Source organism: Hipposideros armiger, unplaced genomic scaffold (genome assembly GCF_001890085.2).
Source record: "Hipposideros armiger isolate ML-2016 unplaced genomic scaffold, ASM189008v1 scaffold_550, whole genome shotgun sequence".
Lineage (NCBI taxonomy): Eukaryota > Metazoa > Chordata > Mammalia > Chiroptera > Hipposideridae > Hipposideros > Hipposideros armiger.
In genome coordinates, this window is record NW_017731900.1 from 523,006 (window position 1) to 549,201 (window position 26,196).

General features: G+C 36.3%; 1 protein-coding gene across 6 annotated transcripts in view; it reads left to right on the forward strand.

Annotated features, from left to right (window-relative positions):
* Positions 1-26,196, forward strand: part of TSGA10 (testis specific 10) — a 103,749-nt gene that overhangs the window by 36,339 nt on the left and 41,214 nt on the right. For all 6 annotated transcript variants that reach the window (XM_019669228.1, XM_019669229.1, XM_019669227.1 and 3 more), the window contains 2 exons: positions 20,602-20,717; positions 23,128-23,282. In XM_019669228.1, the coding sequence (XP_019524773.1) occupies positions 20,602-20,717; positions 23,128-23,282 (271 nt within the window). The remainder of the gene's footprint in view (positions 1-20,601; positions 20,718-23,127; positions 23,283-26,196) is intronic.

Genomic DNA, 26,196 nt, shown 5'->3' on the forward strand with positions numbered 1-26,196 from the left:
GGGGGCCAGATCAGGTGAGTAGGGAGGGTGTTCCAATACAGTTATTTGTTTACTGGCTAAAAACTCCCTCACAGACAGTGCTGTGTGAGCTGGTGAATTGTTGTAATGCAAGAGCCATGAATTGTTGGAGAAAAATTCAGGTCATCTAACTTTTTCATGCCGCCTTTTCAGCACCTCCAAATAGTAAACTTGGTTAACTGTTTGTCCAGTTGGTACTAATTCATAATGAATCATCCCTCTGATATCAAAAAAGGTTAGCAACATCGTTGCAAGAAGTTCTCGAACTTAATTGTCAGACCACGTATATACCTGTAAAACCATCACCGCAGTCAGGATAGTGGCCCTATGCATCACTCCCAAGGTTTCCTCATGCTCTTTTGTAACCTCTCCCTACCCTGTCAAATCCCAGGCAGCTGCTGATTTGCTTTCTTCATAGAGATTTGTTTGGATTTTCTAAAATGTTACATAAATGAAATCATACAGTATGTATGTTTTTGTTCAGCTACTTAACTCACCATAATTATTTTGAGATTTATTCATGTAGTCATATATAATCAAGAACTTATTCCTTTTTTATTGCTGAATAGTATTCCATTGAATGGATGTACCACATAGACATTTTGGTTGTTTCCAGTTTGGGGCTGTAACAAATAAAATTGTTATGAGTGTTCTTATGAGTCTTTGTATGGACATATACTTGTATTTCTCTTGGAAAATACCTAACAGTAGAGTGACTGAGTCATATGATAGATATATGTTGAACTTTTAAAGAAATCATTAAACTGTTTTCTAAAGCGGTTGTACTATTTTATTTTACTTTGGCACCAGCAGTGTATTAGTGTTCCAGTTGTTACGCGTTCTCACCAACACTTGGTGTGCAGTATCTTTTTAATTTTAGCTATTCTAATAGGTGTGTGTTATGGTTTTAATTTGCCTTCCCAAATGACTAATGATTTCAAGCATCTGTTCTTGTGCTTATGTGCCATACATTTATCTTCTTCAGTGTCTGTTGAAATTTTTTGCACATTCTTATTGAGTTGTTTATATTATGATCATTAAGATGTAAAAGTCTTTTCTGTATTCTAGATATGAGTCCCTTATCAGGTACATGTTTTGCAAATATTTTCTCCCATTCTGTGGCTTGCCTCTTTATTTTCTTAACAGTGTCTTTTAAAGAGCAAATGTTTTTTATTTTGATTAAGTGAAATTTAAAGTGTTCCTTTAAAGAAATCACCGTTAAGCCTAAGGTCACTGAGAATTTTCTCCTGTGTTTTCTTCTAGCAGTTTTATAGTTTTAGTTTTTACATTTAAATCTGTGATCCATTTCAAGTTAATTTTTGTATATATAGTATTAGATATAAGTCAAAGTTCACGTTTTATTTTGACAATGAATATCCAATTGTTCCAGCACCATTTGTTGGAAAACTATCCTTTCTACACTGAATTGTTTTCCACCTTTGTAGAAAGTCAGTTGTCCATATATGTGTAAGTCTATTTCTTGGTTATCTATTTTGTTCAGTGGCTGTATTTATGTATCTTGATGCCAGTACAACACTCCTGATTACTTTAAGTCTTCAAATAGGTAGTGTTAGTCCTCCAACTTTCTGCTTTCTCAAAGTTGTTTTGGCTATTCTAGTTCCTTTGCAATTTATTTTAATTTTAGAATCAACTTCCCAACATATACAAAAAAAAGCCTGCTTGGGAATTTGATTGGAACTGGGGGAAACTGACATCTAAAGAATATAAAGTGTTCCCACTCATGAACACAGTATGTCTCTCCATTTCTGTAGGCGTTTAATTGCCTCGGGATGTCTTGTAGTTTTTAGTGCGTAGGTCTTACAGTTCTTTTGTCAGATTTACCCCTAAGTATTTCCTACTGTTTAATGCTGTGTAAATGGAATTTTTAAAATTTCACTTTCTGATTTTTTATTGCTTATGTATGAAAATACAATTATTTTTAAAAATAGACTTTGTATTTTACAACAGTTATAGATTTACAGAAAAATTGTGAAAGTAGTACAGCGTTCCCACATACCTCATACCCAGCTTCGTTATTAACATGTTACGTTAGTATGATATACTTGTTACAATTAATGAATCAATATTGATACATTATTATTAACTAAAGTCTGTACTTTATTCAGATTTCCTTAGTTTTCCCTAATGTCCTTTTTCTGTTCCAGGGTCCCATCCAGGACACCATATTACATTTAGTTGTCATATCTTCTTAGGTGTCTCTTGACTATGAGCCTCTCAGACTTTCCTTGTTTTTGATGACCTTGACAGTTTTGAGGAATTCTGATCAAGTATTTTGTAGAATGTCTCAATTGGGGTTTGTCTGATGTTTTTCTCATGATTAGACTGGGTAATATGTTTTTGAGAGGAAGATCACAGAGGTTATGTGCCATTTTAGGGTACATATGTACAGAGTACATACTATCGATATGATTTATTACTGTTGATTTTGACATTGATCACCTGGCTGAGGTAATGTTTGCCTTTTCCAGAATGTCTTATAATTGAAATCATGTAGTGTGTAGCCTCTTCAAACTGGCTCTTTCACTTAGCAGTGTGCATTTAAGGTTTACCCTTGTCTTCATACCTTGATAGCTCATTTCTTGTGTAATAGTCTATCATATGTATGTGCCACAGTGTGTTTAATCCATACACTTATTGAAGGATACCTTGTTGTTCCCAGTTTTGGACAATTAAATAAAGCTGCTATAAACTTTCATGTGCAGGTTTTTGTGTGGACATAAGTTTTCAGTTCTGTCAACACCTTGGAGCACAATTGCTGAATCATATAGCAAAACTATATTTAGCTTTAAGAAACTGCCAAACTCTCTTCCGAGGTGGCTGTGCCATTTTGCATTTCTACCAGCAATAAATGAGAATTTCTGTTGCTCCACAACCCTTGTCAGCATTTGGTATTGTCAGATTTTTGTATTTTTAACTATCATAATAGGTGTATTGTGATGGTGCATTGTTTTAATTTTTAATTCTCTAGTGATGATATGGAACATATTTTCATATGCTTATTTGCCATCTGTATCTTATTTGGTGAGGTGTCTATTTAGGTATTTGGGCCATTTTTCAATTGTTTGTTTACTTATTGTTGAGTTTTAAGAATCTGTGTGTATTTTGGATACATGTTCTTAACATGTTTTGCAAAAATATTCTCCCAGACAGTGTCTTTTGCAGAGCAGAAATTTTAAATTTTCTTTCATGGATTGTGTTTCTGGTGTTGTATTTAAAAACTCATGACCAGGGCCAGCCGAGTGGCGCATTGGATAAGAGCTGGCTTGGGACACCAGAGGGCCCCGGTTTGGATCCCACATATGAGGGCCAGTGACACTGCACTCTACAGCTAAGATGCTGAACAATAGCTCAACCCAGAGCTGGGCTGCTGTGAGTCGCCGGAGACGGCATAGGCTGCAGCCCCTGCTACAGTGGGTTGCCATGGGCTACCGTGTGTAGCCAGCATCCAGCGTGAGCGGCCAGCAGCCGCCATGAGCGGCCGTCCAGAAGCTGGCGATTGATCTGCCTCGCCCGGGAAGAGCGCAATGATGGTGCCAACTTGGGCCAGTGAAGCAACGTCCTCCACAACTAGAATGAAGAACAAAAAAATGACAGCAACTTGTCTGTTCCCCTTCCCCCAATTCCCCAGCACTGTTTCCATCCCCCAATTCCCCAATAAAAATCTTTAAAAAAAATAAAATTAATTAAAAATAATAAAAATAATAAAAACTCATGACCAAACTCTAGGGCACATATTTTTCTCCTCTGTTTTGTTCTAAAAGTTGTATAGTTTTGCATTTTATACTTAAGGTCAGTGGTCTATGTTGTTAATTTTTGTGAAAGATGTAAAGTCTCTGTTTAGGCTCACTTAATTTGCATATGGAAGTCCTAGAATTGTTCCAGCACCATTTGTTGAAAGACTGGCCTTTCTCTGTTATCTTTGCTCCTTTGTCAAAGATCAGTTGCCTGTATTTCTGTGAGCCTATCTGGGCTCGCCATTCTTTTCCATTGATCTATTTTGTTTAGTCTTTTTCCAAACCATGCTGTCTTGATTGCAATTACTTTGCTGGGTAGTATGAATCCTCCAAGTTTGTCTTCTCAATATTATATTGGCTATTCTGGGTCTTCTTCCTTTCCATGTAAACTAGAATCAGTTTGTCAATAGTTATAAAATAGCTTTCTGGGATTTTAATTGGGTTTGCATTGAATCTTTAGATCAAGTTGGGAAGAATTTACATCAATATTAGTGTTTCAATCTATACATGTTGATTTGCAGTTCTCTACACATTAATTTTGGAAAACTCTAGGCCATTAATTATTACTTCAAATATTTCTTATGCTCTTGTTTTTTTCTTTTTTTCTCTGTCTGATATTTCAGTTATACCCACAGTTCTTAGATGTTTTTTCCATTTTTGAGTTTCTTGGTTTTTGTTTTCATTCTTTTTTTCAGTTTGGGAAGTTATTGTTGACTGATCTTCAAGCTCAATGATTTATCTTTGACTGTGTCCAGTCTACTGATGAGCCCATCAAGGGCATTCTTCATTTTTGTCATAGTATTTTGTTTTGTAGAAAATCCTTTTGATGGGCGTACCTTATTTGTGACTCTCTGAATTTGCCTTTTTTTTTCAGATTTTGGGGTAGCATTTTGCCCTGCAAATCAGTACCCTGATGTTTCCACAAAAAGTCTTTGATTTTCAGTTTAGTCATCTTTTCCTTGTTTTAACAATGAGAGTGACGTCTTCTAAGCTCTTTACATGTCAGGGCTAAACTCAGAAGTTTCACAATTTATTTTTACATATGTATTCTACAGCTTTACTGAATTTACCTTGTAGTTCTAGTGGCCTTTTTGTAGATTCCATTTAATTTTCTACATAGACAATTAGGTCATCTGCAAATAATGACAGTTTTACTTTTTCAGTCTGTGTGCTTTTGTTCTTTTTTTTTGCCTTATTGCACTGTCTAGAACATCAAGTACAATATTGAATAGAAACAGTGAAGTGTGCATCCTTGTCTTTTTTTCACATCAAAGGGGGAAGCATTCAGACTTTCAACAGTTAGACATTTTTCATAGATGTCTTTTATCAGGTTGAAGAAGTTTTCTTTTATTCCTAGATTACTGAGTGGTTGGTTTTTTGGGGGGTTTTTTTCCCAGGAATGGATGTGCTTTGTCAAATCGGTTAGTGTATATTATACTTTTCATAGATTTCTGGTCTCAGTTAACTAATACTTTAAGATATTTATCTCTCTCTCTCTCTCTTTTTTTTTTTTTTAGCTGAGCCATCCTGCCACTTGTTGGCAGCTCAGTGGCAGTTCAGCTTGGGCTGGGATTCGAACCAGTGACCCTGTTGCTCAGAGCTTGTACTCTTGAGGGAGCTCTTAGCCAACTGAGCCACTTGGCTAGCCCTATTTATCTCTTATTTTTATCATTAAGATTGGACAATAATTTGCCTTTGTCTTGGGGCTTTTTAAAATCAGATTTTAGTCTCAAGGTAATGTAAACCTTATAATAATCTTTCCAATTCATTTTGTCTTCTTTCAATACCTGGAAGAACTTGTATAATATTGGAGTTTTAGCATTTATCAGTGAAGCTATTTGGGTATCAACATTTTTTTTTGAGGGAAGATTTTATTTTAATTAATGGATAAAGGAACAATTAGAACTTTTTTTATGCCAGTCAGTATCTATTTTTTGAAACATTTGTGCATTTTCTATAGATTTTAAAGCATTTTTAGGATAATGTTTACAATACCTTTCAACATTTTAATGTTTACAGAATCTGTAGTAATTTCCTATTTTTTTAGTTTGTTGTTTTTAATAATTTTTTCAAAGGACCACCCTTTTGCTTTGGTGATCCTCCCTATTGTTTGTTTTATTATTTCATTAACTTTTATTCTATATTATTTCCTTCCATTTTCTTTAGATTTATTTTCTATTTTCTAATTTTTTCAGATGAAATCTTACATTATTACTTTTTGGGCTTTTTTCTCATGTAAACATTTAAGGCCATTAATTTTCTTCTAAATACTTCTTTGAGTGTACCTACAAGTTTTATGTACTTCTTTATAAAATATTTTTTAATTTCATTATGACTTCATAATTTGATCCATTGTGATTTTAAATATTCAAAAACAATTTTTATCTTTTTGCAGTTGATTTCTTGCTTAATTATAATTACATTGTTTTTCAGAACATACTGTTAGATTTCAGATTTCTGAAATTCATCGTCTTCTACTTTTATGGTCAATTTTAATAACGATCTGTGTATATTTGAGAAATTATAAATTCTGAAACAGTTGGGCACAGTGGTTTATATTTGTCCCTTAGTTCAGATTTGTAATCGTGTTATTCAAATATTCTATATTTGTACTAAATTTTTTGTCTCGTTTACAGGAATTTCATGAAAAGAATTGTCTAAGCTTCTGGTCTCACTTTTTGTTCTCGCTTGAACCTACTGTATCTGCCTTTCTCCCCTACCATTCTATCAAACTTTTTTTTCAAAGTGATATTTACTTTCACGTTGCTCAATTCAGTGGACAATCCTCAGCCTTCATTTTATTTGACCTAGTAGCAATATCCGACAAAGTTGATCAGTTGTGCTTTCTCTACTGATTTAAACGCTTTCTTCATTTGGCTTCTGATGTACCGTGCTCATTTGATTTTTTCTTTTATTATCACTTTGGCTGTCCTATCTCAGTCTCTTCTGCTACTTCCTTCTCATCCCCATGACCTCCAAATGTTGGAGTGTCCCTGAGTTCAGCCCTTAGACCTCTTCTCTTTTATATGTATACTTATCCCTACATGATCTCATCCAGTCTCATATATTACTCTTGACTCTGAAATATATATATCTGCAGCCTGGAATTCTCTTTTGAGCTTCAAATTTGAATGTCCAACTATCTCCCTTTCATCTTTATTATGATGTCTAATTGATATCCCAAACTTAACATTTCCAAACCTCAGTTTCTGCAATCCACTACCCCTTTCCCTCCAACATACACAGATCTGCTCTTGTTTAATCTTCCCATCTCAGTAAATGGAAACTCTGTTCATACAATTCTTAGCCTGAAACCTGGAAGTGATCCATGATTTTTTTCTTTTATACACTCATATCCAATCCAGTTGATTCTGTCTTCAAAATGTATTCAAGACTGAGCATTTCTCACCACCTCTATTGCAACCTTGCTTGTATTGAAGACAATTTTTGCTAGGTAGAGAATTCTAAAGGTTGGGAATTATTTTTAACACTTTCATATCCTTCCACTATCTTCTGACTTTCATTATTTCTGCTGAGAAGTCAGCTATAAATTTATTTTTTAAAGATCAATATCTTACACTTTATAATACACGAATTTATCATAGGTTTCATATTTATATGTACAAAAGGCAAAGAATTACAAAAAACCTACTTAAGGGCTGTATAATCCAACTGCATTCAATGTAGTTAAAATACTGTTGTCCTTGTTCTCCATTTTATCTCTTGATGAAAAAATTACGTTTTATTCCACATGTAAACTGCACTTATTAGAAGTTGAGTCCTGAGCACAGTTCAGCACATGTCTTCATTTCTATATCTCTAAACTGAGTACAGTGTTATAGACCAAATCAGCCAAAAAGAAATGCATCAATTGCTGTTTGGGTTTCCTGCTGATGAACAAAATTCCCAGGGTTTCAAAACTAGTACTCATTATATGTGTTTCTATACTGCTTAAATGAACTTATCTTTCCAAACAGGTATATTTTAGTAGCAGAAGTTTTTCTGTTTAGGTTTTCATGTTCGATAAATCAACACCTGTAAAAAGCTGGAGTGTTTTCAGAATAATTCCTAGAAGCAGATTTAAAAGAAATGTCTGTGTGCCTGTGTCCATGCATCAAACATCTTGAGGTACAAGAAGTTAAAATTCTCCATACAGTTGAATGATTGATAGAGCTATCTGTTAATAAAAAGTTGGTTTGGGTGTCCATGTCCAGTGATTCAAGTATAGGTTTAGTTTGAATTTGAGGATTTGAGGCTAAGAAGATTTCAGTACTAGAATCTATTCCAGATGACATGATATTCTATGTAGAAAATCTAAAAGAATTGACAAAAATCTGGAACTAACAAACAGTTATAACAAGGTTGCAGGATATAAGGTTACTATATGAAGTCAATTGCTTTCCTGTATACTAGCAATGAAGAAGTGGAATTTGAAAGTAAATACACAGTACCATTTATGTTAGCATCCCCCAAAGGAGATACTTAAGTATAAATCTGACAAACTACGTTAAAGATCTATATGAAGAAAACTACAAAACTCTGGTGAATGAAATCAAAGAACTAAATAAAAGGTATTCCATGTTAATGGATAGGAAAACTCAATATTATCAAGATGTTAGTTATCCCCAACTTGATGTATAGATTCAATACAATGTTAATCAAAATCACTGCAAGTTATTTTGTGATATCAACAAATAGATTATAAACTTTATATGGAGAGGTTAAAGAATCACCAGCACAATTTTTTTTTTTTTGGTTAAAGATTCTCATTGGGGAATTGGGATGGGAACAGTGCTGGGGAATTGGGGGAAGGGGAACAGACAAGTTGCTGTCGTTTTGTTCTTTATTCTAGTTGTGGAGGATGTTGCTTCACTGGCTCAAGTTGGCACCATCATTGCGCTCTTCCCGGGCGAGGCAGATCAGTCGCCAGCTTCTGGACGGCTGCTCACTGCGGCTGTTGGCCGCTCATGCTGGATGCTGGCTACACACGGTAGCCCATGGCAACCCACTGTAGCAGGGACTGCAGCCTATGCCGTCGCCTGTGACTCAGCAGCCCAGCTTCAGGTTGAGCTGTTGTTCAGCATCTTAGCTGTAGAGGGCAGTGTCACTGGCCCTCATATGTGGGATCCGAACCGGGCCCTCTGGCATCCCACGCCAGTTCTTAACCATCGCGCCACTCGGCCGGCCCTCACTAACACAATATTGAAGAAAAATTGAAGGACTGATACTACCTGTCTTCAAGGCTTACTCTAAAGCGACATTATGTAATCAAGACAATGTGACACTGGCAAAAGAATAGACACAGAGCTCCGTGGAACAGAATAGAGTGCCAAGAACTAAACCCACATAAATATAGTCAACTGATCTTTAACAAATGAGCAAAGGCAATGCAATGGAGCAATGATTGTCTTTTCAACAAATGGTGCTGAAACAACTAGACATTCACATGCAAAAATAATAAATCTGAGACACAGTCATCATCATCACATGCTTCAAATTAACTCAAAATGGATCATAGACCTAAATGTGAAATCCAAAATTATAAAACCTCTAGAAGAGGGCCAGCTGAATGGCTCGTTCGTTAAGAGTTTGCTTAAGAGCAAGTGCTCTGAACAACAGGGTTGCTGGTTCGATTCCTACATGGGCCAGTGAGCTTTGCCTGAGCCGCGCCCAAGCTGAGCTGCCGCTGAGCTGCCAGTAGGTGGTAGGATTGCTCAACTGGTGAGAGCACATGCTGCTAATGACAAGATTGCCTGTTCAATGGTGGGCTACGCCCATCCACGGCTGGGACTTAACTCAGCACCTTGAGCGGAGCTGCCGCCTGGATGGCTCAGTGGATAGAGCGTGCGCTCTTAATAGCAAGGTTGCCGGTTTGACTCCCGCATGAAAAACAAAAAATCAAAAACCTCTAGAAGATAACATAGGAGAAAACCTAGATGACCTTGTGTACAGTGATGACTCTTTGGATACAACACCAAAGGCACAGTCTATGAAAGAAATAATTTATAAACTGGATTTTGTTTAATAACATCTGCTCTACAAATGACAATATCAAGAAAATGAAAAGACAAGCCACAGACTAGGAGAAAAACACATCTGATAAAGGACTGTTATCCAAAATATACAAAGAACTTTTGAAAAACTCAACAATAAGAAAACAAACAACCCAATTAAAAATGGACAAAAGACGCTAACAAACACCTCATCAAAGAAGATATTCAGATGGCAAAGAAGCATGTGAAAAGATGCTCCATGTCATATGCCATTGGGGAAATGCAAATTAAATCAACAACGAGATACTATTACATACCTATTAGAATGGCCAGCATCCGGAACACTGACAGCAAATGCTGGTGAGGATGTGGGTCAACAGGAACTCTTATTCATTGCTGGTGGGAGTTCAAAATGCTACAGCCACTTTGTAAGACGGTTTGATAATTTCCCACAAAATGAAACATACTCTTACCATACGATCCAACAGTTGTGCTCTTTGGTAATTACCAAGAGGAGTTGGCAAACTTAATGTCCACACAAAAGCCTACACAGGTGTTTATAGCAACTTTACTCATAATTGCGCAAACTTGGAAGCAACCAAAATCTATTCTAGGACTCTGGGCTGGACCATATGGCAACTGTGTGCCAGATCCCATATTGGTGTCTGCCTGAGGACCTTCATTATGTGATTTCTGGCCAAGCAAATGACCTGACAAGACATTTTCCAAAATTATTATTTGGTTCTGATTATGTCATGTTTCGTAAAGGAAGCATTCTGTTCTGTGCACTGAAGTTTATAACAGGTACAAATTTCTCATCTTGAGTTTTAAGTCTTAGAGCCCTTCTGAGGTTGTAACAAAGTATGAATTTTAGTCTTTGCTAATAAATAGTTGCTTATAATATTACCTGTTAAAATGCTTAATGGTGAATGGAAACTGTAAAACACCATTGCCATACATTATAGTTTGGTTTATCTGTGCTGTCATCTAGAAATTTGTATTTCATTAGTTTGAGTTTCTCTGGAAAGTCCACCTGACTATAAACAACAATCTGTAAAAGCATTAATTTGGGTGTCTCTGAGTGAGGCTCCAAAAAGGTATACATCTGAGCAGTGATGAAAAGTGTAACTTGAGAACCAAATGGCAAATTGGTTGGAGAATAAGACCATACACAGGTATCAGGGAAACCCTATGGTGCAAAAGGTGTAAAGTTTTGTGAGGCATAAGACATATCTGTACCAGGAATGAAGAGACGTTATTCTTTTGCCTGTTTTCCCTAATTTCTTGTAAAATATTAGATGGACTTTAACCTGTGCCCTCCTTGTACATCTGTTCTAATTGGCTCAACACCATTAGGATTTTCAGTGTTCGAAAGAGGCTGGCTCTCCTGAAAAGAGAAAGCGTCTTAACCTAGCCAAGGATCACGACTGCTCTTGACAAAGGTATTAAATGAACATGGCAGAACCCTGGTTTTTAATACCTCCTACTAAGGCTGCACAGACGAGTTGCTTGTAAGCTCCCAAATGGGTCTTTGAAAACACCCTATTAGATAGTTTGAAGCCCTGTTGATGAAAACAACTTTGAAATCTGTCTTGGAGGAGTTGTAGAAGTCTATTTGCTAACACAGGAGTTACTGGAGTCGGCTTCAGCTTTATTTCTGAAGTTTTTATTTCTTGAATGTGTGTTTTATTGGTCAGTGATTTAAAGGTGTGATCTGAAAACTTCTGCATGTAATTTTTCATTTTCCTTTTTTCATACTAGAGAGATCCCTGTGTTGTACAGGGGGTCTTTGTGGCTATTTTGGGAAATACATGGCTGCAATGCAGTTTAACGGCATAAGGCTAGCCACTGTGTACACTGGAAGGCTTTGCCTCAATCCTCTGCTGACTTTTCAGGACTCATTAATTATCATTTGAATCAATACACTTATTACATTTATGCTTCTTATTTTAGCACACATTTTTTTAAGAAAAAAGATTTTGTTGGAGAATTGAGGGAGGGGAACAGTGTTGGGGAATTGGGGAGGAGGAACAGACAAGTTGCTGTCCTTTTGTTCTTCAGTCTAGTTGTGGAGGACGTCACTTCACTGGCCCATGTTGGTATTATCATTGCGCTTTTCCTGGGTGAGGCAGTCGCTTGCCAGCCATTGGACGACCGCTCACAGCAGCTCACAAAAGCTCACGCCCGCTGCCGGCCAGCCCCACTGCAGCCTACACCGTCGCCTCATGGCAGCCCAGCTCCAGATTGAGCTGTTGTTCACCATCTTAGCTGTAGATGGCGCAGCGTCACTGGCCCTCATGTGGGATCTGAACCAGGGCCTTGCTGCTCAGAGCTGGCATCCCAAGCGAACTCCTAACCAATGCGCCTCTCAGCCAGCCCAGCACACATTTTTAAAAAGTGTTTTACAAGAAACAAAAAATAGTCTGTCAGGGCATTTGAAGAGATTCTTCAATTGGATTACAAGAGAATTTCACTATATTTTCAGATCTTTTCTTATTGTTGATTTGCTATGCCATCCTGCAGGCAATGATTTTTTTTCCCAGATGCATGCTGAATGAGGGTAATTAGGAAGGATCTTGTAACAGTCAGGTATGGTACACAGAATGTTGGTTGGTCTCCATTGTCCAGGGGAGTCCGCCACCAAAAGCTAGATAAACTTTGGTGGTAGCACCCCTGTAATTCCTTGCTGCCTTGCTTCCGTGACCCAGGGACACAGTGGTGGCTCCGCTCATCGCTTCCTGGTCAGCCAGAGTGCTGCGTACTTAGCTCTCTATTATAGCCACTGGAAAATTGGTATTAAAAAAAAAATTTCTTCAGTATTTCAGTCTCCCCATTTTTGTACCTTTTATTTGAAGATATACACATATGTTGTGTAGGTATTAACATTTCCACCTCTATACATCATACTTTTTTACAATATACCTTTTTTTTACAACTTTATTAAGGTATAATTGACATACAATATGTGAATTAACTGCACATATTTGAAAGATACAACCTAACAAGCTTTGACATGTATACACCCATTAAATTGTCCCCATAATCAATATAATGAATATATTCTTCATTCACAAAAGTTCCCTTGTCCCCCTCTGAAATCCCTCCCTCATGTTGCCTCCCGCCTGCCACACCATCCTCAGGCAACCATGGATCTGCTTTCTGTCATTTTCAATTAGTTCAGGTTTTCTAGAATTTTATCTAATTGGAAGCATACACCATGTACTCTTCTGTTGTGCTATTTTCACTGAGCATAATTACCTTGACATTGATCCATGTTGTTTTGTGTATCAGCAGTTATTGCTGAGTAGTATTACATTATATTGATATACCAATGGACTTTTGGTTTGTTTCCAGTTTTTGGATACAACAAATAGAGCTGCAAATACAAGTCTGTGAATGTGTGTGTGTGTGTGTGTGTGTGTGTCCTTTAATTTCTTTTGGGTTAATACCTAGGATTAGAGTGGCTGATTCATATGGTGAATACATGTTTAACTTTTGAAGCAACTGTCAAACTCTTTTCCAGAATGGCTGCACCATTTTTACATTCCCACCAGCAGTGCATGAGAGTTCCAGTTGCTTTATGTCCTTGTCAACACTTGGTATTGTCTGTCTAGTGGATGTGTAGTATCTTATAGTTTTAATTTGCTTTTTCCTAATCATCAGTGATGTTGATCATCTGGTCATCTACTTATTTGCCATCCATATATCTTCTTTAGTGAAGTGTCAGTTCAAAAATTGCCAATTTTTATTGGATTATCTATTGTCATTAATTTATAAAACTCCTTTTTATGGTCTAGCTACAAATCATGTGTCAGATATATGTTTTGCAAATATCTTCTAATGTATGGCTTGCCTTTTTATTTTGTTAACAGTGTCTTTTAACAAGCAAAGATTTTAAATTTTGATGAAGTTCAAGTTATTGAAATTATTTTTCATTTGTATCATGCTTTTTGTGTTTTATTTAAGAAATCTTTGCCAAACCTAAGTCCATTCAATCTATTTGTTATGTTTTCTACTAGCAGTTTTATAATTTCAGCTTACATTTATGTTTATGATCCTTTTTAAACTAATTTTTGTGTAAGGAGTAAGAGAAAAATTAAAGACGTGTGTGTGTGTGTGTGTGTGTGTGTGTGTGTGTCCATTGATTCTTGTTAAGATTATCCATTTATCCATTGAGTTGTCTTGTCATCTTAGTGAAAAAGCAATTGACCATATATGTGTATTTCTCGACTGTATTCTGTTCTGTTGATCTATTTTCCCATCTTTATGCTAGTATCACTCTGTCTTGATAATTAAAGCTTCATAATAAGTCTTGAAATCAGGTACTATGAGTCCTTCAACTTTGTTTCTTTTCAAAGTTTTTTGGCTGCCCTGGGTCCTTCATATTTTCATATAAATTTTAGAATTAGGGCTGGCCTAGTGGCTCAGTTGGTTAAGAGCTCGCTCAAGAGTGCGATCTCTGAGCAACAGCAGTTCGATGCCTGGCCTGAGCTGAGCTGCCGCTGAGCTGCCAACAGGTGGCAGGATAGCTCAGCTATATAAAAAAAAAAGATTCCATAGAATTATCTTGTCAAAGTCTACAAAATGTTTATTGCGTTTTGATTAGACTTATGTTGAACCTCTAGATCAATTTTGGAAGAATTGACTATGAACAACATTGAGCCTTTTGATCCATAAGCACAGATGATCTCTCCATTTATTTAGGTCTTTTAAAATTTCTCTTAGCAGTGTTTTATAATTTATCAGTGTATAAATCTTTCACACCCTTTGTCATATTTATACCTAAGTATTTCATATTTTAATGCTATTATAAATGCTTTTTAAATTTCAGCTTCCTATTACTTTTTGCTAGTATATGGCAACAATAGTTTTATTTATTGCTCTTATATTTTTCTGTCTTGCGAAACTCACTTGTTAGTTAAGATAGCTTTTTTCTTTTCTTTTCTTTTGTAGTTTCGGTAGGATTTTCTACATAGATTATCATGTTGTCTGTGGATAAAGAAAGTTTTACTTCTTTTCCAAACTGAATATCTGTTGTTTCTTTTTCTTGCCTTATTTCACCTATGGCATATGTAATGTTGAATAGTAGGATGAGAACAGTCATTTTTGTTTTGTTGTTGATCTTAGGAGGAAAGCATTCAACCTTTCACTATTGTGATATTAGCTGTAGGCTCTTTGTACCTGTCTATTATCAGGTTGAAAAAGTTCTCTTCTATTCCTAATTTGCTGAGAGTTCTTATGAAGAGTGGATATTGGATTTTGTCAAATGCCTTTTCTGCATCTGTTGATCTGATCATGTTTTTTTTTCTTAACCCCTTTTTTTAGTCTGTTAATATGGTAAGTTACAGTAATTAATTATAGATTGTAAACCCTGCATTCCAGAGTTAACTCTACTTGGTCATGATATATTGCAGTTTTTATATAGTCTTAGATTAGATTTATTAAAATTGGTTAAAACTTTTTATATGTACGTTTATGACTTCTCCCCAAAACAGTATAGTTTTAACTTTTAAGTTTGGTCTTTTATATCTGAAGTGACGTAGGGGGTCAAGATTTTTTTTTGTTGAAGATTTTATTGGGGAATTGGGAAAGGGAAACATTGTGTTTTTCCAGGACCCATCAGCTCCAAGTCAAGTTATTGTCTTTCAATCTTAGTTGTGGAGGGCGCAAGCTCAGCTCCAAGTCCAGTCACTGCTTTTTTTAAAGATTTTTTTGGGGAATTGGGGAAGGGGAACAGTGTTGGGGAATTGGGGAAGGGGAACAGCTAAGTTGTTGTCCTTCAGTCTTAGCTGTGGAGGGTGCAGCTTGCTCAGTTCCAAATCCAGTCGCCATCCAGCTGCCCATTGGCAGTTCGCAGTCGCTCAACTCAAGGTGCCGTGTGCAATCTTAGTTGCTGGTGGGCGTAGCCCACCATCCCATGCGGGAGTAGAACCAGCAACCTTGTTGTTAGGAGCACGTGCTCTAACCAGCTGAGCCATCCTGCCACCTGTTGGCAACTCAGGGGCAGCTCAACTCGGGCGCAGCTCACTGGCCCATGTGGGAATTGAACTGGCAACCCTGTTGCTCTGAGCTCGCTCTCTAACCAACTGAGCCACCCAGCCAGCCCAAGATTCTTTTTTTTTTTTCCACATCGCAATCTAGTTAGCTGTTGCAGTACAATTGTTTTCTTTCCCCATTGGCTTGCTTTGATGTATTTGTTTGATGTATACAACAGTGGGCCAATTTCTGGCTCTCTATTCTGCTTCATTAATCTATTTGTTGATCTCTATACTATAATGCCATACTGTCTTGGTTACTGTAATGATTACTGTAATAAGTCTTGAGGTCAGGTTTGGTAATCCCACTAACTCTTCATTTCATATTTTCTATTTCTTTGTCCTTTTCTACTTCTTTCTGAGAAATTTCCTCAATTTGGTCTTTCAGTTTGCTAAGACATTCATCAGCTATATCCACTCTGCTATTTACATCATTTATTTTTTTAATTTGAACTAATACATTTCTCATATTTGTTACATCTGTTTTTTTCCTTGGTTCTCTGTTCATATTGCTGATATCTTCCTCTTTCTTTTAATATGTTTATTAGTCTAATTAAAATTTTTTTATTTACTTACTCTAATATATCTGTTACTGCTGAATTCTATAATCAGTATGTCATTTCTTTTACAATGTCTTGCCTTTTTATTTTATTTTTTATTTTATTATTTTTTTAAAGATTTTATTGGGGAATTGGGGGGGAGGGGAACAGACAAGTTGCTGTCCTTTTGTTCTTCAGTCTAGTTGTGGAGGACGTTGCTTCACTGGCCCATGTTGCTATTATCATTGAGCTCTTCCCGGGTGAAGCAGATTGGTCACCAGCCTCTGGATGGCCGCTCACAGCAGCTCTTGGCAGCTCACACCAGTTGTCGCCCACTCACGCTGGCTGCCGGCGACACCTGGTAGCTTATGGCAGCCCACTGCAGCAGGAGCTGCAGACTATACCATCGCCAGCGACTCACAGCAGCCCAGCTCCAGGTCGAGCTGTTGTTCACCATCTTAGCTGTAGAGGGCAATGTCACTGGACCTCATGTAGGATCCAAACCAGGGCCCTGCTGCTCAGAGCTGGCGTCCCAAGCCAACTCTTAACCAACGTGCCACTCGGCCGGCCCTAGCTTGCCTTTTTAAATGTCTTGTGATTCTGGTCTGTGAAAATATACATTTTTCCATGGAATACAAGTTATTATGTCAGACAATGCTTTTAGGGGAACTGCAGTGTCAGTCTCGTTGTGTTCAGAGTATAGGGGATGGAAGAGTCCTAAGATGGGAGAGACACCATAAAATCACAATCACAGTTTGTCTCACATAACACCTGCTTTGTCATTTTTTTCTTTTGTTGTTCTCCACTGCCAGGTGAAGCAGTATGAGGAGGTACTTCTTAACAACCTTGGTGCATATTGGAACCAAATGAGGAGCTTTAAAAAAAAATAATGATTTCTAATGCCTGCCCCCAAATTTTTATTTAGTTGGTTTCATTATGCAGCCTGGATTTAGGAGTTTGTTTGTATACTTCTTAAATTTAAAACAATTACAGATTCACAGGAAGCTGCAGAGGTTCCATGCACCCTTCATCCAATTTCCCCCACTTTGTATGACTATGGTACAATATCAGAAGCAGAAAATTGACATTGATACAGTGTGTGTATATAGTTTCATGTTATTTTATCACATGTATAGTTTCATGTAACCACCACCACATTCAAGGTACAGAACCACAAAGATAACATTTATTCTACCCCTTTATAGCTATATGTTCCTTCCTTCTCCCACCATTCCTAATGTCTGGCACTCATGTTTCTCAGCTCTACAGTTTGGTTATTTCAAGAATGTGGTATAAATGGAATCAGATGTGGCTTTTGAAATTGGCGTTTCCACTTAGAATAATGTCATTGATATTCATCTAAGTTGTTGCACGTATCAATAATTTCTTACTTTTTACTGCTGAGTAGTATTCCATGATATGGATGTACCACAGTTTGTTTAACCATTAATCTATTTAGGGATATTTTGATTGTTTCTAGTTTTTGGCTATTACAAGTAAGATAGAACTTATGCATTTACTGTAATTGTTGGTATGTTAGGGCTCAAGTCTCCTATGTTATTTTTTTTTGTCTCTTCCTTTTGTTTTTCTTATCTGTTTTCTTTTTCTTGCATTTCTGTGGGTTACTTGAACAGTTTTTAGAAATCCATTTTGTTTTCTCTACAATACAATTGAGTATCTGTATAAATGTTTTCAGTGGTTGCTCTAGGTATTACACTATACATATGTAACTCATCACTATCTATTGGTGTCACATTTTATCAGTTTAACTGTAGAAATCTTGCCTCCCTTTAACTCATTTTATCCTCCCCCATTTACAATTGTCTTAATAGTTATAGATTTGTTATTCTGTCTTGGACTTATGTTCTCTTAATGTCATTATTCATGTTTTTCATTGATGTTTCTTTAGTCTAAGATTTCATATGTTAGCCATTATTTCTTTGACTATTGTTTATTCTCTCCTTTTGGAATTTTGATTAGGTGAATATTGGACCCTCTCATCTGTCCTTTATGTCTCTTAACATCTCTTTTGTATTTTTTCTTTATTTTTATCTGTGCTCTGTTATAGGTACAGTAATACCTTGGTTTGCGAGCATAATTCATTCCGTAAACTAACTACTCATATTGCAAGACATCGCTCTTTTACCAAGTTGAAATGTATTATTGGGTTGGTGCAACCGCTATTACTTTTGCACCAACCTAATAGAAATGTTTGCTTATCTTGTGGAACACTCGCAAACCAAGTTACTTGCAGTCCAAGGTTTTACTGTATTTCCCTCCAATCTATTTTGTTGCAGCTTACCAATTATCTCTTCATCTGTGTCTATTTTGTTCTTAAGCTTATTTATTGATGTTTCTTTTTAAAATTATTTCAATTATTTTAGTTTAATTTTCTAAAGTTCTCTTTTTTTTTTTTGAAGATTTTATTGGGGAATTGGTGGAGGGGAACAGCGTTGGGGAATCAGGGAGGGGAACAGACAGGTAGACAAATTGCTGTTTTGTTCTTCAGTCTAGTTGTGGAGGATGTCGCTTCGCTGGCCCATGTTGGTATGATCATTGCACTCTTCCCGGGTGAGGCAATCGGTCGCTGGTCATTGGTCGGCCACTCATGGCAGTTCTTACCAGCTGCCGTTCACTCACCCTGGCTGCCAGCCACTCACATAGCTCATGGCAGCCCACTCGCTGCAGCCTACACCATCGCCAGCGACTCACAGCAGCCCAGCTCCAGGTCGAGCCTCTTGTTCATCCTCTGAGCTGTAGAGGGTGCAGCGTCACTTGCCCTCAATGTGGGATCCAAACCGTGGCCCTGCTGCTCAGAACTGGTGCCCCAAGCGAGCTCTTAAACAACTGTGCCACTCTGCCAGCCCCTCTTTGGTTCTTTTTAAAAATCTGCTTTTTATGTGTTCTGTTATTTATTTTATGTCTTCTATTTAAACAAAACTCTTTTTGAGTTTTTGTTTGATAATACTACAATCTGAAGTTCTTGGGGATCTAATTCATTAGTTTGTGTGTCTTTTGACTTCCACTAAGTTTAGGTTGCTTCTTAATGTTGTTTTAAAGTTTGGATGGTGAGCTGGTTTTCAGCAGGCCTTTACCTGAGGCTTACTAGTTCTGTGCCTGGTTTGAGGGCATGTCCCTCCAGAGAACTTCTGTGTTTATTTTTGCCAGTGTTCTAGATTATATGACCACCCATAATTTGCAGGCTGCTATTCTATAGAACCAGATTGTATTTTGATTTATCTTGAAATTAAGAATTCCTAAAGGAGACTTTTAGTTGTTGTGATTATCCTGAGCAATGGTTGACAAGCTCATTTTAGTCTGACCTTTCCACTGAGGCTTTGTGGAGAGTATTAGTTCTAATATTTGTGTTATAGACATCTCTATGGCCTCATCTTCAAAGTTAAAACACAAGACCCCAGCCTGCTGCGACAGGCAAACCTCAACCATATCTCATCACATCTGTTCATAGTCTCATTGCTCTAATTTGGCTCCAGGGGACTTTCAAATTCTAATAAATTTTGCCATACATTTAAAAGGATGCTTCTTATATTTTATTCAGTATGTCTTAAGTGTTTTGTGGTGAGAGGATTTTTAGATTATCCAGTTTCTTCACTGTGTCAGAAATTATAGTCTGTTTACTTGTTTACTGACTTTGAACTCCATGAGGGCAGGGCCAATGCCTACCCACTTCACCATAACTTCCTCATCACTTGGTGCCTGGTCCATACCAGCCACTTAATAAATGTTTGTGGGATGAATGAAATGCTGTTCATTACGGATTTGTTTATAATAGTGAAAAAGTGAAATGAGCCTAAATGTCTAATAAGAGGGGAATATTTAAGTAAATTATTGTATTTACTTAAAAGTAAATGTTTATTGCTCATGTGATATTTTTCAGCCAGAAAAGTGAAGATTTGGAAGGTTGTATTATATGACTGAAAAACATTAAAGATTAAATGTAGGTTGAAAAACATCTGGATTAAGTTTTGAATTTATAGTCTGTTTTATAAAATATGCATAACAAAAAAATACTGAGTAGTGAACACCAAAATGCTAATAGTAGCTGATGTTAGAGTGGTGGGTTGAGGATCCCTTTTTACCCTTTATTCTCCGAACTTCCTATAATGTGCTTTTATAATGAAAATACTGAAAAGAAAAAAATGTATATTAGTATCCTTGGTGGTTTTTATATTTCAATACACTAAAAAATTGATAAAACATAAAAATTTCAGAATTAGTTTTATTATTAAAATGTTTACAGACTTTTATATGAAAATACAGAAAAAGATCTTTCTGATACTCAACGACACCTGGCTAAGAAAAAATATGAGCTACAGCTTACTCAGGAGAAAATTATGTGCTTGGATGAAAAAATTGGTGAGTTTTTTTTTTCATGATATTACTTTTTCTTTAAGTCTGATAGAAAAATGTTTTCTCCTCTTTAGTTATAACATAGATAAACTTTGAAACAGGCCCTTAAATTAAAAGTGTATGAATCAAAGATTATGGAAAATGCATTTCTCTTTCATAGTAATATTTTAAACTTAGATTTAGGACCATAAATACTTAAACATAGCTTCATATTTTTCAGTGAAGAAATAGATAAACTAAGCAGCATCACTTTGTAAATTTATGATCACTTTTAAATTTACAAGTTTTTATATTATATTGTGGTTTGTTCATAGCTGTTGTAATGAAACATATTATTTATATATTACTTTTGGTGGAAAGTGTACATATATGTGGCTATATCTATGGGATTACTTGGGATATAGCAAAAATTATTTTTATAAAATGTCCTATTTATGTTTATGACCAGTCATCTCTATGAAAATATGGTCATAACTTAATCTTCTTATAACAGTAAAGTAAAATTTTGGTCAGGACTATAAAAGCCAGTTTTAAAACTGAGGGAATACTTTTAACATTTGCTATTTGTTGTTATGTAGTTCAAAACTGACATAAATAATTAAGTGGGTAGAGATGCTTTTTATTTAGATAGGAAATATTAAAAGAGAAGTATAAAAGGGAAATATCGAAGAACTCATTTTTGGATATTTCAATTCCAAGTACAAATGTTAGGTAAGTAGTTAAATAGATACGTTTTTGTCTCAGAAGAGAAATCTAACTTAAAGTATACATTTGGGATACATCACCATATAAATGATATTTTAGAACCATGAAATCACCTAGGGAAAAATATAGAGAATGAGAGAAGAGGACCCAGGACTGAGTAAGAAGAAGCCAAAAAAGTAGGAGGAAAACCCAGAAGTGAGTGTTATTTTGGGAGGTAAGAGAGCAGAACATCCTAAAAAGGAGGGCATCATCCATTGTCAAATACTTTCAAGAAGCAAAATAAGATGAGAATGTAAAAACATTGATTGGGTGTGGAATATTGGAGGTTTTGGTAACATTGACCAAGTTTGGATGGAGTGTTGGATGTGGAAGACGGAGTAAGCTGAGGAATGACTGGGAAGCGAGGAAGTCGAGACAGGAGAGAACAGAGGTCTCTTAAGAAGTTTGGCTATTAAGAGGAGCAGAAAAATGTGGTAGTACTTTGAGTGGGATGTGAGATGGAGGATTTTTTAAAACTAGGGGATACTAGAGCTGTTTCAGAGCTTGCTTATTTATTTATTCATTTATTTTATACCACTTGGAAAGAACTCAGATATCAGAACACCCAAAACATATGGTTTGCCTTAAAGACAGTACTGTCTTGCAAAGGGACATGATGTATTCTCAAGTGCCTTATAAGTCATCCTCTTGGCATACAGTATTACCTCTCTCAGTGCTTCACTGAGTGGCCATTGGCAGGGACTTACCTCGAGGTCTAGTCTAGTAGAGCTTCACCTGCGCAGCTCTAGACCAGTGCTTCTCCGACTTTGGTGTGTGTCAGAATCACCCGGAGAGCTCACAGAGATCACCGGATTAGGCTTCTGGAGCAGGATCTGGCCAGGGCTTTTGTGTCTTTACCAGTTTCTTCCAGTGGTTCTCAAGCTTTATTGTGCATTAGAACATGTGGGAGGGGTACTTGCTAAGACATAATTGCTCTGCCCATTCGGCTTCTAATTCAGTAGATCTTGGGTTCCCAGATGATGCCGGCAGTACTGGTTGAGAAACCCCAGTTTGAAAACCACTGTTGTCTGCCAGTCACTCAGCATTGACATTGCCAGTGTTCTCACAAATTGAATCAGACTTCTGGGATGTTTTTGGTTTTTTTGTTTGTTTTTTTGCCTTAGGAATTTTTATACCACTACTTTAGAAAAACCAGAATATTAAAAGACATTTGAGCTCTGGTTTCTCTTCAGATCGTATAAATCTTTCGCCTTTTACTAAAAGACATTTGACTCTGAAGATGACTTAATTGAATATTTTATTAAGATCAGTTAGTTACCAACTTATGTACAACAGTGATTCTGGGCTAGGGGGAGGGGAAATGAGAAGAGGAGATGGTTGTTTTAATATTCCACCATTTCAGCCACCCACTCTCTTTTCCCTCACCACACGTGTAAATCTACTTTGAAAACTTGTGATAGAGAGCTTTCCTTGGATGTTCTAATTCAAATGTGTTAATTGTGCTTTTACATTTATGAGTCATTTAGAATTTCATGACTCATCTTAGTCTTTAATTGTTAACAACAAAACCATTTTTTTGGGGGGGATACAATGCTTATTTTTCATCATTGAATATAATATAGGAGAACTTATTTTGAAAAGTATTTATATCTGCTTGAACTGGACAAAAATGATCTTAATTAAAACAATGCCTTTATGATTACATATTTAGATAATTTTACAAGACAAAGTATTGCTCAGCGAGAAGAAATCAGCATTCTTGGTGCAACCCTCAACGATCTGGCTAAAGAAAAGGAATGTCTTCAAGCATGTTTGGATAAAAAATCTGAGAATATTGCATCCCTTGGAGAGAGTTTGGCAATGAAAGTATGTCCTGAGAACTGGTTTAAAAGAAATGTTTGTACTTGAATCTTAATAAAGGAATAGGATTTTCTCAATTTTTTTCTAGAGAGCTGAAACTTTAAAATCTGATTTTGAAATATTTCAAGATAGTCTTAAGAAATTTGTGTTCAAATCCACTAGCTAATATTTTTAAATCAATTTTTGTCTCAGTTCGTGATTAACATTCATTAACAACAACTAATTCAAATATCAAAATGTGAAGTATGAGATAATAAAGCAGTGAGACTGATTTCTTTTTAAAAGCACACCAGAACTTATATTTTCAGGTAGCCACCTTGGGAGGCAGTGTTTATTCCATTAAAACTGCCTTTGTAATGGTGTTCAGAACTAGGAACACAGTTTTACATGGCCCTCAGCCTTTGAGACTAGATCAGATTGGGCTGGTGAATAAAGCTGGGTGATACTCTCCATCCCTCAGTTTTTGTTATTCAAACAACATAAAAGGTGTTGCCCCAAAGAGGGAAATATTGATACCCTTTTCTAGCTCATAAACTGGTTCTCAAGGCAATTCCTAAGCTGTTCTCCACAAATGTCTTAAGCAGAGGCAGCATCATTGGAATAAGGCCTTTCCTCCCCTAAGGGAACTAGTTCACTCTTTATACATTCATCCAGTCAACAAACATTGATTGACGTGTACCAGGTGTCATGTAAGACATTGAGGAGGGGTGGGCAAGCCTTCCAAAGACGATAGTATACTTGGGAGAAAGATAAATAAAGATGCTATTTTGACAGAATGTGCAGAGTGCCATAATGATGTACGCACAATGTGCTGTTGGAGTTTGGTAGAAACACATCTGATTTAGCCTGGGTGTTGGATTAGGAGAGGAGGACAATCTAGAAAGCTTTCCAGGGGGTGATGGTGCCTGGACCACCCTGAAAGACAACTAGGAATTAGCCAGAAAAAGATTTAGAGAAAGAGGACAATGAGAGAAAGGGGGGTCCAGACAGGCAGAACAGTTTGTATGAAAGCCCAGTGGCATTCATAAGAGAATTTTATAAGATTTCGTGATAGTTTAGTATGTCCAGAGAATAGATTGCAAAGAGGTGAGTATGGGAACAGGGATGGGGAAGGGGACAAAAGACGAGATGAGCTAGATAAGCAGCAAATCATTAAAATATATGGGATGTTGAGTTTAGATTCTGTCATGGCTATAGAGGCTCATTGAAATAATGTAAATGAAATAGTACAATTAGATCTTTATTTTAAAACAAATATTTTGGTACTGTTAATCCATGTAAATGATGGATTATAGGGAAGTGGGAATAGTGACAAGGACACTAGTTAGGAGTAAAATGGTTAAGAGCTGTGTTAGGATTGCGGCAGTATCCGTGAGAGAACTAGATATATTAAGGAAATAAGATTGACAAGATGTGCTCTCTGACTTAGGTACCACATGAATAGTTGCTATGCGTGAAGTAGGAAACACAGGAAATAGAACAGGCTGAGAGGAAGATTATTGACATGTCTTTGGGATGTGTAGTTGAAATATTCATATGCTTTTGGATTTTTAGGTTTGGAGAGATCATTGAAGTTAGTAGGCTGGGGAATCAATATGCATGAGATAGCACATTTTGGTTTCCTTGTTGGAAAGGCTGACTCATTACCTTACAAGTTAGTTATATCTTAATATTTTTGAAATTTTATGTTTTCTTTGGGGGGTGGAATTTTGCTTTTCATTTTATTCAAACCATTTTTTGAATATTTAAACATGATGTTTTTAAAAAACATGAACATTTAGAAACAAATTATTCAGATCTTTCTGAATCTCATTTTCCTCTGCTATATCTAACACTTCACATTTTCTCCATTCTACTAACTGTATCAACATTATCTTTTCCTGCACAAGGAATATTGAGTTGCAAGTCCATTTCAAAATCAAGAACTTCGTATAAGATTATAAACAAATACATTCATCCTCTGCAGGGAAAATAACTTCTAAAAACAGTGTTAGACATTAGAAAGAAGAAATGTTCTCAACAATGATATTCCAGAGCTGAATTTACACATACCCTACAGTGAAAAGCAGTAGTTATACAGTCTAATCTGGAGATTACAGAAATAGATTCCTGTGAAAAGTCTACACAATAGTGAATAAGGTGAAATTTCTTCTGATAATCATAACTAAAAAGGATGTCCTACTACTTGCTAGCATTTAAAGTTAGGAAACCCAAAAGCAAATTCACAGGTTTTTGAGTAATAAAAGCCAGAATTATATGTGTAAATTTTAGTTTCTTTTTCCTAAGTAGATTTATGACCACCCTGAACAGATTGAATTTTTAACAGTTAATGCGAATCTGTCTCTGGTTGGACAAACATATTGAGGTTGTACAAAAAATATTAAATTGATAGTGATGGCATACATTTTAACAGTTCCAGAAATAGTGGTATTAGGGCAATGTTAAGAGCAAATAGGGCTAATAGGATATACTATTGGGTTCTACCCAATGCTTGTGTTGCCCTCGATACTTCATAATGTTTTTAGAGAATCTTACTTTCAAGATGAATTTCTATTGATAAAGGAAAGTCCTTTTTAAGCTTATAAAACATATTTAAAGCTTAACTAAGTAATGGCTTTCAGAAACACTAGAAGTTCAATTCGTTTTTCAGAATTTATTTAGAAATAAATTATATTTCAGAAGCATGTATAACTATTCCATTTTAACAGAATTTTCTCTTTGAGTTTTTCTTCCATTGGCTTGTGCTTCTTAAAGGGGTTTAATTGTTTTGCTAATAGATATTTTAACCATGCTCTAATATCCATCACTGCCAGGTGTGGACTCTGCACCATTCTGCCAGGAAGCAGAATGGGAAACAAGAACTAAATAAAGGAAGATCACACACACACACACACACACACACACACACACACACACACAC